The sequence below is a fragment of the Sturnira hondurensis genome, unplaced genomic scaffold, assembly GCF_014824575.4.
Source record: "Sturnira hondurensis isolate 20B ecotype Veracruz unplaced genomic scaffold, ASM1482457v3 Scaffold0022566, whole genome shotgun sequence".
NCBI classification, from domain to species: Eukaryota; Metazoa; Chordata; class Mammalia; order Chiroptera; family Phyllostomidae; genus Sturnira; species Sturnira hondurensis.
Window position 1 is genome coordinate 6,474,247 of NW_028095197.1, and position 12,703 is coordinate 6,486,949.

Consider the following 12,703-nt stretch of genomic DNA (forward strand, 5'->3'; position numbering starts at 1 on the left):
TGGGCCTTGGGTTGGATTCCTGGCTCTAGGTTCTTTTGAGTACAAATCAAATTTGCTTTGTTCCCTTACAGGCCCTGGTCAGGACATGCCAGTATCTGTCCCAAATACTCAGGCCTCTGTCTGCCTATAAGCACTATTCTCTGTCTGCCCTTGGGAGTGGGAAACATGCCCCTCTCCATATGCTGCTGTGATCTTCTTTCCAGGACTCATTTGTTCTATGCACATGACAGGTGGCAAGAGAGCTGCTGCAGCCTCCGAAATGAGTCCTACAGAGAGATTTAACCAATAACCAAAAAAGAGAAAAGAGGGGGAGATTCCATCACTTGCTTTGACCTACCTCACATTAGCTATGTGCTTTTGATAAGCACGAAGCACTTCCTCAAGACTGGACCACTGTGGCACTTTTCTAAAAAGCTCCTCTCCAGATGTGGCCATATATAGAAGTCATTAGTGAATTTTCCCTGTGGATTCCTGGCCACTCCTTCTTGTCAGTACTATCCTCATGACCACGTTGCTCCTCTGGGCCCAGTGATACCATGGAGAGCCCAGATAGAATTCAAGTCTGACCTTTCCCTTCAGTGCACCTTAGACAAGGGTCTTCCTTCTCTGCTCAAGTCTCTTTATCCACTGTCCAGGGAGGGGCTGGGAGGACTTGGTGTGAAATGCTGACTGTGCCTAAGTGTGGGTTAAACTTCTTCCCTAGATAGGAAGGGTACTTTAGCCTCCCTCATGCCTTCCTTTAACACATCACAGTGGAGAGAAGGAGCAGGCAGACAAATCTTTGCTTAGACATATAGCTGTATTTTGAGTGGCACTCTGTTGTACCTGCACATGAATAAAAATGACAGTAGCAGTCTTCTTCAAGGGACACAGACACTGAGGAGCCTACAACATCTTTTGATTGTGCTGGGTCCTCTTGAGCAGGCCAGTATTTCCCTCTGAGGTGAGAGTGGAGAGTTAGGGTGGGTTCCCTGGTTGGGTGGCACAAGCCAGTTGAGGACAGTGCCGAGGGCAGTGGCGCAGGTGGCCCAAGCCTGAGGCAGAGTGGAGTGGATTGAAGCAGGAGCGGTGCCGGAGCCTACTCTCTGGAAAATGGGAGCCACACAAGAAGTACAGGCCCATCTGCTTCTCAGGAGGGGGAGATTGGGACTTGAGGTTCCCTCTTGCCTTCTCTGTTTTAGTTCTGTCCATGGAACTTCTGGCTGGAGCCAGCCTCTTTTCTACATTTTCTTTTCTGCTGTGGGCCATTTTCTCAGCTGCTGAAAACATAGGTTCCTTGTGCCCTTTTGCCTTGAGGTTTATACCCTGCACAAAGGACTTCATCCTACTTCTCAAGCCTGATTCTGGAAGCATAGGCCTCATGTGACAAGGAACAGGCATCACCTGCCTCTGCAAAACCCGACCTTGCAAAATTTGGCCCTGTGATGGCTTATGCTGAATGAGATGGCCCTGTGACACCTGGAACCCCACAGGCTGGGCATCCTGAGGGATCCTTGCTGGTTTGAGGCTGACATTGAGCCTGGTTTGACTGTCTTGCAGGCCATTCTTCTTAGATTTCTCCCCTCCAAGGACTCCTGGAGGTGGCTCTGGGGGTTTCAGCTGAGGGCGATGCCGGGAACAGTGTTGATGGGGAACATCAAGGTGCAAGCTATGTCTTCGTCGCCAGGGGCTATGGGGTATCCTGTTCAGGAGCATCCCTTCTGGCCTCTGGGCTTCAGCAGAGTGGCTTTTTTCTCTTGCTGAGGAGAGCACAAACCCTGCATCTCCCTCTCCATGGTCTCCTGCCAATTTGGGTCTCCCTGGGTCCTTTTCCTTTTCAGCCAGCTTGGGGACTCGGGCTGAATACTTGCTCTTGCCAGGGCTTTGGGACTCAGAGCTCCAGGGCTCCTCCAGGCTGGGCTTGTTCACACTGGCCTCCAACTGAACACAAAGCACCTGGCCCTCTGTCATGTCCCCACTGGGTTGTGACATCTTGGAAGACCCGTGGGCAGAGGCATGGGGTGCTGCTGTGGAACTAGGTTGCTTCTGGTTCGGCTGCACTGCGTTTGACTCAAGGGCCAGCTGTCCTTTAAGGTAGAGCCATTTTGGATCTGGGGCCGGGGGAATGTTTGGTGGGATGGGGAGTTTCTGGGGCAATGCTTCTCCTCGGTTGTTTAGACTCCCAAGAGACTCCTGTGTGGATGTGTTCTTTGGGATTACTACAGTTTGTTTCCTGGACTCCCTAGCCTTTATGGGAATTCCCCATTGTATCTCTAGCATTTTCCTTTTCAGATGGAAATTTAGTTTGGCCAAGATGGATTTCTTGAGGAGGTAGGGCTTGGCAGATTGTGTCTGGCTTTCTAGAGGCTCCATCTCAATCATTCCTTCCACCAGCACTTCAGGCTGAATATCATCTGCATTTTCTGCACAAGTGCCATTGGCACCTTGAAAGCATGGCCCAGGGCTTGGACACTTCTTTTCAGTGTCAGAGGCAGCCCCCACTTCTGGAAATGCAGTCAGAGGTTCTGTTAAGCTTTCAACAGGTTCAGGTACCACGTCTGTAATTATAGCTTCAGTAGTTATTGCTCGGGTACTGGCCTTGGAGGGAGCCACATAATATAGAGGAGGCAACCCTGACAAGAAGGCCAAATACTTGTGCCGTAAAGTTGTCTTCAGTTCCTCAATGGCTTCCTTGGACAGGGCTTGAGGTAGCTTTGGATGTTCAATGACAGCTTCTGGTGAGGTCTGTTGTTGCTGATCTAGGGATGTCGGCATCCTGGACATAATTTTCTGCTGTAGGTCAGTGTTGGTTGCTGCCTGTAGCTCCAGGGGCTTGCTTTCTGGGGTGCAGTGGAAGGTAGCCACCTCGAGACCCCCGGGAATGATGCACTCACAAGACCCATATGCATGGTCAGGGACCTTGCCCTGGTGAATCTGCCTACATTTGGCATCAATGTGGTTCTTCAGTATTGCCTTGACCTGGTCAAATAAGTGTGGCATGAGGACTCGGTGCTCAAATGTTGAGAAAGTGTCACCAGCACCAGTGGCTTCTAGGGCTGAGGGGTGGGGACCACTCACACTGGTTAGGGCTGTGCTGCTCCAGGATGAAGTCTGCTGGTGAGTTGGGGACAGGAGCAACTGGAAGGACTGCTGGATCTTTGGGGGCAGGCCCCAGCGATGGTGAATCAACTGCCTCTGGAGGTGGAATTCCAGCAACCTCCGGGCGTGGTCTGGCAAGAGGAGTAGTTCTCTTGTGAAGATGGAGATGGGCTTTCCTGGCCAGGAAGTTCTCACAGCTCCCAGAGGCTGGGCTGTGTCACCACACTTATATGTCACAGGGCCCTGGGTGTGCTGAGCTCTCTGGAAAACAGCTGGCAAACTGCATTGACACTGGAGCTGCCTCTGCAGTAGGTGCCACTCTAAGGCTTCACACTGGGCCAGAGTCAGAAGTGGGACATTGAGCTGAGCTGGTGGATGGTCACATGGCATGACCCAATTTGGGGATGATGGGGGCGAGGGTGGGTATGACTGGGGTGGAGTTTTAGGCAACAGAGGGAGGAAGGAGAGGTCCTTGAGGTGAAAAGGACCCTTCAAGGGGAGCCTGGACAGGCTTCTATTTGTGGAATGGCCTTGAGAGCCCAAGAAGGTGTCAGCCAGGGACTCACTGTGCAGAGAAGGGAGTCCACAGAATAGCTGGCTGTATTTCTGCTGCAAATGGCCCACTGAGTCCTCAGTCTGTTGCCCAGGAAGTGGGTAGAGGCCACCCAAGTCTTTAAGGGCTAGAGAGGGCAAGGGCAGAGCCATGTGGTTTGGGTTTTGGTGGTAGTGGTGTCTTTGTATTGGGTCTGTAAGAGACCATTGAGAAACCCAGAATGTCTGGGTTGCCTGGCCAGCCATACATGAACCCCAGGTCTGGTAGGAAGTAGAGGCAAGTTTCGCAGCAGAGAATTTGTAAGTATCATCTTGGATGAAAGAAACTGGCTCGTTATTTAGAGGTTGGTAAAACAATGGCGGGTTTGGCATAAGCTTCCTCAGGGACTCCTCTACCCGTCTGGGCAGCCCCCACCTCTGGAAATGCATCCATTTTTTTACATGTACCTCCAGAAATCTCAGGACTTCAGGACTGGGGGATGGCAGGTGGGTAGGGAGGACAGTGAGCATAGGTAAGGCTATAGGATGTGTTATGGTAGTGATATCTTGGTTCAGGGTCAGCAGAGGGTCCTGGGGATGCAAGGGCTGCTGACCTTGGTTCCCGTACATAAGGTTGAGGTTTTGCTGCATAACCTCCTGCTGGTTCACAGGAATCCTACATTCCTCAAACCTTGAAGAAGACATAGTCTTTTGGAGCTCGGGCATATCTTGTACTTGAAATCCTTGTCCTAGATGGACATTTTCAGCCCAGTGTTCTTGCATACCAACTGTGTCAGCTGATTGGACCACTGACCAGGTAACTGGCTGGGTTAAATATTTCTGATCCATTAATTGTGATGCTGAAGGGGTTGCAGATTGAAGCAAGCATGTGGAGTGATGATCCAGACTGTGTTCAAAAGATACATTAGACTTGGACAAAATCTCTAGGCAAGAGGAGCCCTGTGACGGCCCCATTGAAGTGGGATAGATTAGGATGTTCTCACCCACCAGCAGCTGCTGGATCTCCAGAGCCATGTTATTGCAGACTTGGCAGCAGGTATCTGCACACAGTAGCCTCCGCACACTTCCCTCCTGGGGAAGCCAGCTCTGGCTGGAGGAGAAAACATGGCAACTGTTACTGATGATCTCAGCAACACATGGGAACACAGGGCCACGAGTGACTGGTAGGTGGATGAGTTGTCACTGCCCTGTGTTAAGAAGCTTAACCAAGAGATGGGAGATGGGGTGCCAGTGGTTTGCTGATAGGACTTCCCTAGGGCCATCACCATCACCAGGCAGAACCTGGTCTCAGTCTCATTTGGGGCTAAGAAGGCCACAGCATGGCATTCAGTATTTCCAAGCTATAAAAAATGAGGTCTTTGTGGGAACTCTGTTTCCTGGGGACTGTGAGGTGTATACAACACCTCTGGGGAGCCAATCACATTCTCTAGAGTTCTTAACAGGAGGATGAGATGTTAAGCTCCTGGCTGAGAGATGTCCCAGGAACTGAGCTTCCTCGAGACAGCACCAGGGAAGGTGATGTCAGCAGGGCCCAGGGGTCTGCCCTTGAAAGGGTGTGGCTGTAAGGAGACTATGACAGTGATGACTTATTTATGCACTATTCACCCATTCTCTTAGCTGGATAACTGGTCTTATGGCTAAGTACAAACCCAGGTAGGTTTGATGAATTAAGCAATAGTCAAATTCTGAATTCTGGAGCATCCAGAGCCTAGCCCAGAACTGGGAGACTCCTCCCTCCTGAGTCATCTGAGCCCCCTTTGCCCTGGCAACCCTCTCAACCCTGCTGCAGCCCCCACTGTGTCCAACTCCCTTCCAGCTATTATCCCTCTCCTCATCCCTGCCCCAGGCCAAGCAGAGAAACCATCATGATCCAGGCTGGAGCCGGAGTACCACAAAGAGCAACTGATCACCTTTTCATGACAGACAGCAGCTCCCATGGCTTCTCGGCTTCTTTCCAGGAAAGTCTCCGAGCTGAGAAACCAGGAGACAGTGTTACATGGAATGAGAGAGGATCCAGGGACATCCTATAGAAGCTAAAGGCCTCTGATTGAGAGAAGACTGGAAACCCCAACAGTCAATGCCCTAAGGCATGTCTGTGTCCAACTCAACCAGCTATGGTGTGCTGTCCTAGACCTATCCCATTAGGTCTTCACAGCCACACTGTGGGTGAGGCCGGATCTTCAGATGCCCATTTCATGGATAAAAGACCTAGAGCTGGAGTGAAACTCTGTGAAACTAGTAAATGGCACAGCTAAGGACTTCTGTCTTACTTCTCTATTCTTCACTCCCTGGGCTGAGGTGGTGAATTTTGGAATATTCCCAGGCTCTGATTTCCCACCCTAGAAATTCTTCTGGGAGAATGTGTGAACTTGGGGAATTGGAAACTTTTGTGGTTAGAGTACCTATTCCTGGCACCAGAGGGCAAAGAAGGACAAAATTCGTGGAACCTCGCCCACAGTGGAGGGGAGTCAGAGAAGGCACTGGTACTTTACCTCTTAATGCTGCATCTCTAGCCTTTTGCTTGAGTTTTCGGTGATACTTAAAGACAAAAAAGTTAAAGTGTGAAGGTGGGACACCGTATTCTTTTCATGTTCATAATAAGACAAAACCAATACAAATTTCTTAATTCCTTTCTGTGCCTGTCTCTACTTAATACACTCATCTACATTTTGTTCCTCTGCTCTACCCTTTTCACCCCAACACTTCATTTTCTAGTTCTTTCTCACTTACTTCAAGGCTCCCTTTATTCCATATTTCCTGTCCCCCTTCCCAGGACTAGTCCTCTGGGGGGCTAACCATGACGGGAGGGATTTGGGAATAGATTCAATGGTAATGGTAATTAGTTCTAACAGCCTTAGGACTTTTGCTTACTAAGTCCACCAACTAGAGTAAGCCCCCATATTGGGATGTCTTTTGAGATCCAGGGAGGTAGATTCCATTTCATCCAGGTCGCAACCCAAGGTAGATAGAGAGGTTCTAGATTTTTCAGTTAGAATACACTGCAGGGGTGGCTTGGTAAGAAATTATTTCTAGGTTCTGAGAAAAGTACCATATTAGGGTAACTGAATGTATGGTATAAAAATTGGTGAGGAAGGTAAAAACAGACTCTGAGATCTTAAAAAGTTTCTTATCTGAGATTTAATTAGTTCAATTGTAGAGTTAATATCTCCCTACCAGGCAGCAACTTCTTTTAGGTTCCAACCTTAATCCTTGGTAACTCCTTTTCACTTGCCAGATAATTAAGATAATAATGAAGATGGTGCCATATATATATAAGAAATAGCCAACATTCCAAAGAACAAAAGTAAAACTTAGCATGACCTAAACCACATGCGCATAAGGAGACCAGCCGTTCCTTTATCCAGGCTGTCAGGATCCTAGATCCTGACTTGTCCTCTTACCTCACAGAGGACGGAACCAGGTCACCAGACTGCATCACAAAGTTCTTCTGCTCCACAAGGCAGGTGTCGTGTCAAAGAGTTTTATCCTTTTTTGGGAAGCGTGTGTGGTGATTTGGTTTGTAGATTAGGGTGTCTGGTGGTCTTGTAAGGGTTACAGATCCAGAGACCAAATGCGCTTGCTCACAGGCAGTGTCTCTGCTCCCACTTTGCCTTCGCCCTCTACACCCTACACCAGACTGATAGCTCAGCTCTCTCCTTCATGACAATTGTCTGGCCACTCATCCCTAGAAAACTGCGTGTTTAGGGCACCTCCTGAGGAAGAGGGACAGAGGAAACTCCACCAATTCCCCTGCTTGTACTGGAAATGTATCTGAGAAGCACACACACGCTTAGGGAGGGCAGAGTCTGGTTATGGCTTGGAAATGGAGTCTTGATGTAATAGGCAATGATGATTAGAAATTAGAGGTACATAAGGGGCCCATGGCTGATGTGGTGAGGAAAGGCCAAGGTGGTCGTGGCACAGCTTTAAACTTATATACATGGGGGAAGGAAGCCATCATTGGGGTGGGAAGAGATTTTTAAACACTACTTTTAACGAGGCAAATGAATTTGGCTTCTTTCTTCCTTTCTTCCCTTCTCCCTTTCTCTTTTTCTTTTATTCCTTTTTGTCCTAGAGCTGCTTCTACTCATGTGACAGCCTTCTGCGTGGCCAGGAAGATGATTTCCCTAGGGACATAAGTAACCACTTCCAATTACGGGTCACAACCTAATTGCTGCTCGTGGACCTACATATTTTCTCTGCATATGTGCTGTTTACCTGAGGAGTTTTTTTAAACCTGATTTGGGTAACTTTTAGGCAGGACTCTCTTTCTTTCCAATCAGCTCCAGGACCTATCACACCTATAACTCAACTACTAATTTAGACATTATGTTACTTGCTTGGCCTCTTTGGATTTTATGATATGACTCTAATATCCCAGGTTCCTGAATTTCCTTGAGAGTGTTTTGCTTTGGTCATAATGGTCTAACAGTCCAAATTCTGAGACTCAAAAACCTTTTAAGAAGTTATTTGCTTCTTCTTCCAGCATCCAGACCTCCACCCAGCTGGCCCTGAGCTGGGCTGTGTCAAGGGTACAAAGACATCTGAATCCTGTCTCCTTCCTGCTCTCAAAACACTTAACTACTAGGTTTCCAACATAAGACCAATTCACATAAAGCAAGAGCCAACAGCCTAGAACAAATAGAATTATATACTCATTTGTGAGACCTAGATCACAAACACTCATTTCAGAGAAGAGAAAGCATAGTGAAGATCAGGATCGTCAGAGAAGGCTCTTGGGTAGAGTGACATTGGATTTGGGTCTCAAAGTATAGGCTGTGGAGCAAAGAAACATGTTTCAGGTGGCAGAAAAACTTATCAACGTGCAGAACACTTATCAACATTTAGCAGTAGGAAGTGCAGTCCATTTTTAGCAGACATTTAAGTGGGTAGATTAGAGAGGACTTGTGAGAAAGATTGGAGGTAGAGACATGAGGCCTTTTCATGACAGTTCAATGCATTTAATTGATTTCAATAACTGAAATTAATTGGTTTTATGATGGTACAGAATTCAAAAGGCAAAAAAAAGTTATGTGTTATGTCTCTTTCCCATCCTTGTCTTCTTTTTTCTTTCCCATGTATCTCTCAAAATTAGTTTAGCATGAGAAATGTAAATAAACATATTTTCTGTACAAATGAAAAGATGTGATAGATCTGTTTTCTCTTTCTGGTTTTATTTAATTATATGAATTTATCTTTGAGGCTATAAGGTCTTCTTTGATAGAACTTCAACATACTTTATCTTCAATCCCAATTCATGGATATTTATTTACAATCTTTTTCTCTGAATAATAATGTTGACATAAACTCCATGTATGTAAATCCTCATACACAGGAATAAGCATCTATAAAATTCCTAAGAGTTGAATTGATGGATGAAATGGTGTGACAATTTTAAATGTTGATACTGCCTATTTCCCCACCAATTGAATGAATTTTCACTCTCACCCAAATTGTGTAATGGTGCCTCTCTTCCCATACTTGTTGATTCAATATTATAAAATTCTTTATCTTTGTCAACCTGAGGAGTGATAAGTTGTATCTTATATATTTACAAATTTGTTTTAAGATAGGTTAATCACCTTTTAGTATGTTCATATCCTTTTTTTGTTAAATATATGTTTCTATTCTTTAATCACAGATTATTGAGCTTTTACTTATTATAAGTGCTTTTAAAAAAAGATTATGTGTTTGTTTGTTTATATTTTTATTTATTTATTGTAGAGTGAGGGGAAGGGAGGGAGGAAGAGAGGGGGGGAACATTAATTCGAGAGAGAAACATGGAGCAGTTGCCTCTTGAATGCAACCTGACTGGGCACCTGTTTGGAAACCCAGGCACGTGCCCTGACCAGGAATCAGACTGATGACCTTTCACTTTGTAGGTTGACATCCAACCAACTAAGCCACATCAGTCAGAGCCAGCCTAATTAATCTTAATGTAAGAGAGATAATCACCTCCAAGGAGATATTATGGAAGGGCACCTGTATATTTGGGGATGACTTCCTTCCTTGGCACCATCAAGCTGGTAAGAATTAGGCTATAAGTTTTAAGGAATTGCTGAATGCCAGCATGAGAATACAGAAACTCTGGGAGTCACAATTACAAGGGCAATTCACATGCACTTGCAGGCTGTTCTCCATGGATTTTACTGTGTGTTTCACAGTAAAGAAAGACTGGGTGCAGGATGTGAGTCCTTAGAAAGTTTCCCTTGTGCATTAGAGATCTTTCAGCAGAGGGTGGGGTAAGATGATGGAGAAGGCCTGACCCTTAAGACCCAGGGGTACAGTGCCCAGCTAAAACTGATACTGAGTCAGAAAATCAGAGATCCCTACCCCTAACCACCAATCGGTCACTGAATAACAAATAACAGCTGTCTACTGCTGAAATGGCATCAAGAGCACTGAAGGAGACAGTTTATGAGTAGTAGGCCCAAAGGGAAGATATAAAACTGAGGATGGAGCAGACATTGATAAAATCTCTTATAAACCAGCCTCAACCACAAACATAGGTAATGTTTGAGAAACTTGAAGCCCGTTGTGCACTGATAGTATTCATAGTGTAAAAAACCTAAACCTAAACCTGAGTAGATTGACTCAATCTCTTATATTCAAGTCCTAGCAGAAGAAAATGGTTGCCCATTTCCAGGCATAAAGACTATTTATCTAAGTCTTTACTGTCTTACAATAGGTGTCCAGCTTTCAACAAAATATTATTATAAGGCATACAAAGAAGGAAGAGAAAACTGACACACTATTAAAAAAGCAATTAATAGAACTAGACTCAGAAATGATATAGATATTGGAATTAAAGGAACTATAATTAATATATTAAAGATTTATTGGGTTGGCTAAAAAGTTTGTGTAGTTTTTTCAGTATGATGGCTCTAGTAGTACCTACATGTTTTAAACTTAATTTGAAATGATTTTGTTAGATTGTATTATGACACCTGTTGTACCTGTTTTACATGGGTTTGGCCAACCCATGTAAAAACATGAAATTGGTGAATTTTTATGTAGCCATTTTAACATTGAAGATGGAAGATGATATGCAACATTTTTAGTGTATTGTGCTTTATTATTTTAAAGGTAAAATTGCATCTGAAATGCAAAAACAGATTTGTGTAGTATATAGAGAAGATGCTGTGACTGATCAAACATATCAAAAGTGGTTTGCAAAGTTTCTTGGTACTATTGGCATTTTGGCCAAATAATTCTTTGGGGGCTGTCTTAAGCACTGGAAGATGTTTAGCAAAACCCCTGTCCTCTATACACTAGAAGCCAATAGTGGGAAATAGCCAACATACTCAAAATGTTCAGATCAATAAAATTATTGTTGAAAATGAAAAATGTCTTTTATATTGTGGAAAAAACCATATGGGCTTTTTGGCCAACCCAATATTAGAAAAGATGGATAGCCTTCATGATTAGATGGGTAATCTCAGCAGAGATGGAAACTCAAAGAATCAAATGGAAATTCTAGAAATAAAAAACATGGTAACACAGCTAACAATTTCTTTTGTCTGGCTCATCAGTAGTTTTGAGACAGAGGAGGAAAGAATCAGTGAACCTGAAGATAATTCATTAGATATTTTACAAACCGAAACACAAAGGAAAATGTAGGGGGGAAAAAACAACAGAAAAGAGTATCCAAGAGCTGTGGGATAAATCACTCTAACATATGTGCAATTGGCATCCCAGAAGAGGAAGAGAGTGAGAATGGGACCATTTCCATTCTTTGCTTGCTCAGAATCTGCCCTGCTCTCCTCAGAGACCTCAATTATGTAGGTGATAAACCTTCTCATGCCCTCCTGATGTGTGTCTGGGAAATTGCCAGTCTTGGCATTTGAGCTAAATTTTGGGTGGGGCCTCATCCTGCTGCTTTAGGGTGGTCACAACAAATCAGAAAGTTTCTAGAATATAACATAGAAACCTTCATGACCTTGAGACTAGGAAAACTTTCTTTAAAAGGATATGAAAAACAATAATTATAAAGGAAGATTGATGCATCAGACTACATTAAAGCCAAGATCTTTTATTAATCAAAAGATACCATTAAGAGAGTAGAAAGGCAGGTCATAGGAGGGGGAAAGATGTACATATATAATTTTATATATGTACATAAAATATTTAGCCAGTAAGTCAATTGTGTTCAGAATATCTAAAGAAGTTCTACGAATCAATACGAAAAAGGCATACAACCCAGTAGACTTGAATAGGCACCTCACATTAAAAAAAAAAATCTAAATGGCCAGTAAGCAAATGAAAAGGTTCTCAGTCTCATTAGAAATCACAGAAATAGGAGACTCAGGACTTCTGCCAAGATGGAGGCATAGGTGGAAACACTGTGCCTTCTCCCACAACCAAGTTTGAATACAACAAAGATTTGGAGAAACAAAGACACAACCAAAGGACAGAAAATTGAATTATACGGAAGTCCGACTACATCTAACCATTCAACGGGACAGTAAGAGGGGCGGAGCCAGCAGCGAGCAGGGTCGGGCAGGACAGGGCCCCCGACCCAGGCGCGCAGGCAGACGGGAACCAGTTGGGGTGCGGGGCAGACCGCGGGCGCATATTCGCGCACAGTGAGACAGACCACGCAGGCCCCAGGGGGCGAGGGCTGACGGCGGTGGCACACTCGCGTGCAGTGGGACGAAACGCCTGGGTCGGGTGACAGCAGCAACTGTGGCACCCGTCAGGGCCGTGGCGGCAGGCGGCTGACAGGACGCCATAGTCCCTCTTTGATCCCGCCCCCACATACAGCGTCACAACCCAGCGACTTAGTTGCCCTGCAATACCAGTGAGAGCCACTGTCCCTCTTTGACCCCACTCCCACATACAACGTCACAACCCAGCGACTTCATTGCCCTGTTCTAGTGAACACTTTAGGGCTCCGATCCTCCTATGGAACAGGCACAAACAACCCGAAAGATGGCACGAGAAGAACTCAAAGTCCCAGAGCCAATAACTCTAAGCGACCAAGAAATTGCCAGCCTGTCAGAAGCACAATTCAGGACACTATTTATCAGGATGCTCACAGAACTGGTAGATTATAGTCACAAATTAGAGGAAC

The 12,703-nt window shown here is 45.3% G+C and overlaps 2 protein-coding genes across 2 annotated transcripts in view; both read right to left on the minus strand.

The window, feature by feature from the left end:
* Nucleotides 1–957: 957 nt before the first annotated feature.
* LOC118979815 (protein FAM205A-like) lies at nt 958–6,948 on the minus strand. The gene is made up of 4 exons (XM_037036086.1): nt 6,805–6,948; nt 6,123–6,168; nt 5,541–5,601; nt 958–4,720 (listed from the first exon to the last, which is right to left on the minus strand). The coding sequence occupies exons 1-4, from the start codon at nt 6,946–6,948 to the stop codon at nt 958–960; spliced, it is 4,014 nt and encodes a 1,337-aa protein (XP_036891981.1).
* Nucleotides 6,949–7,027: 79 nt separating this feature from the next.
* LOC118979843 (protein FAM205A-like) overlaps nt 7,028–12,703 on the minus strand; it is a 12,758-nt gene continuing 7,082 nt past the window's right edge. The window contains exon 5 of the mRNA XM_037036145.1: nt 7,028–7,078. Coding sequence (XP_036892040.1) covers nt 7,028–7,078 — 51 coding nt within the window. The remainder of the gene's footprint in view (nt 7,079–12,703) is intronic.

Coding starts and splice junctions, on each gene's coding strand:
- LOC118979815 (XM_037036086.1), bottom strand. CDS start 6,948: ATGCTAAGTTTTACTTTTGTTCTTTGGAATGTTGGCTATTTCTTATAT. Junction 6,169..6,804: donor CTAAAAGAAGTTGCTGCCTG/GTAGGGAGATAT, acceptor TTTGTCTTTAAG/TATCACCGAAAACTCAAGCA. Junction 4,721..5,540: donor CTGCTGTCTGTCATGAAAAG/GTGATCAGTTGC, acceptor TTTCTCCTCCAG/CCAGAGCTGGCTTCCCCAGG.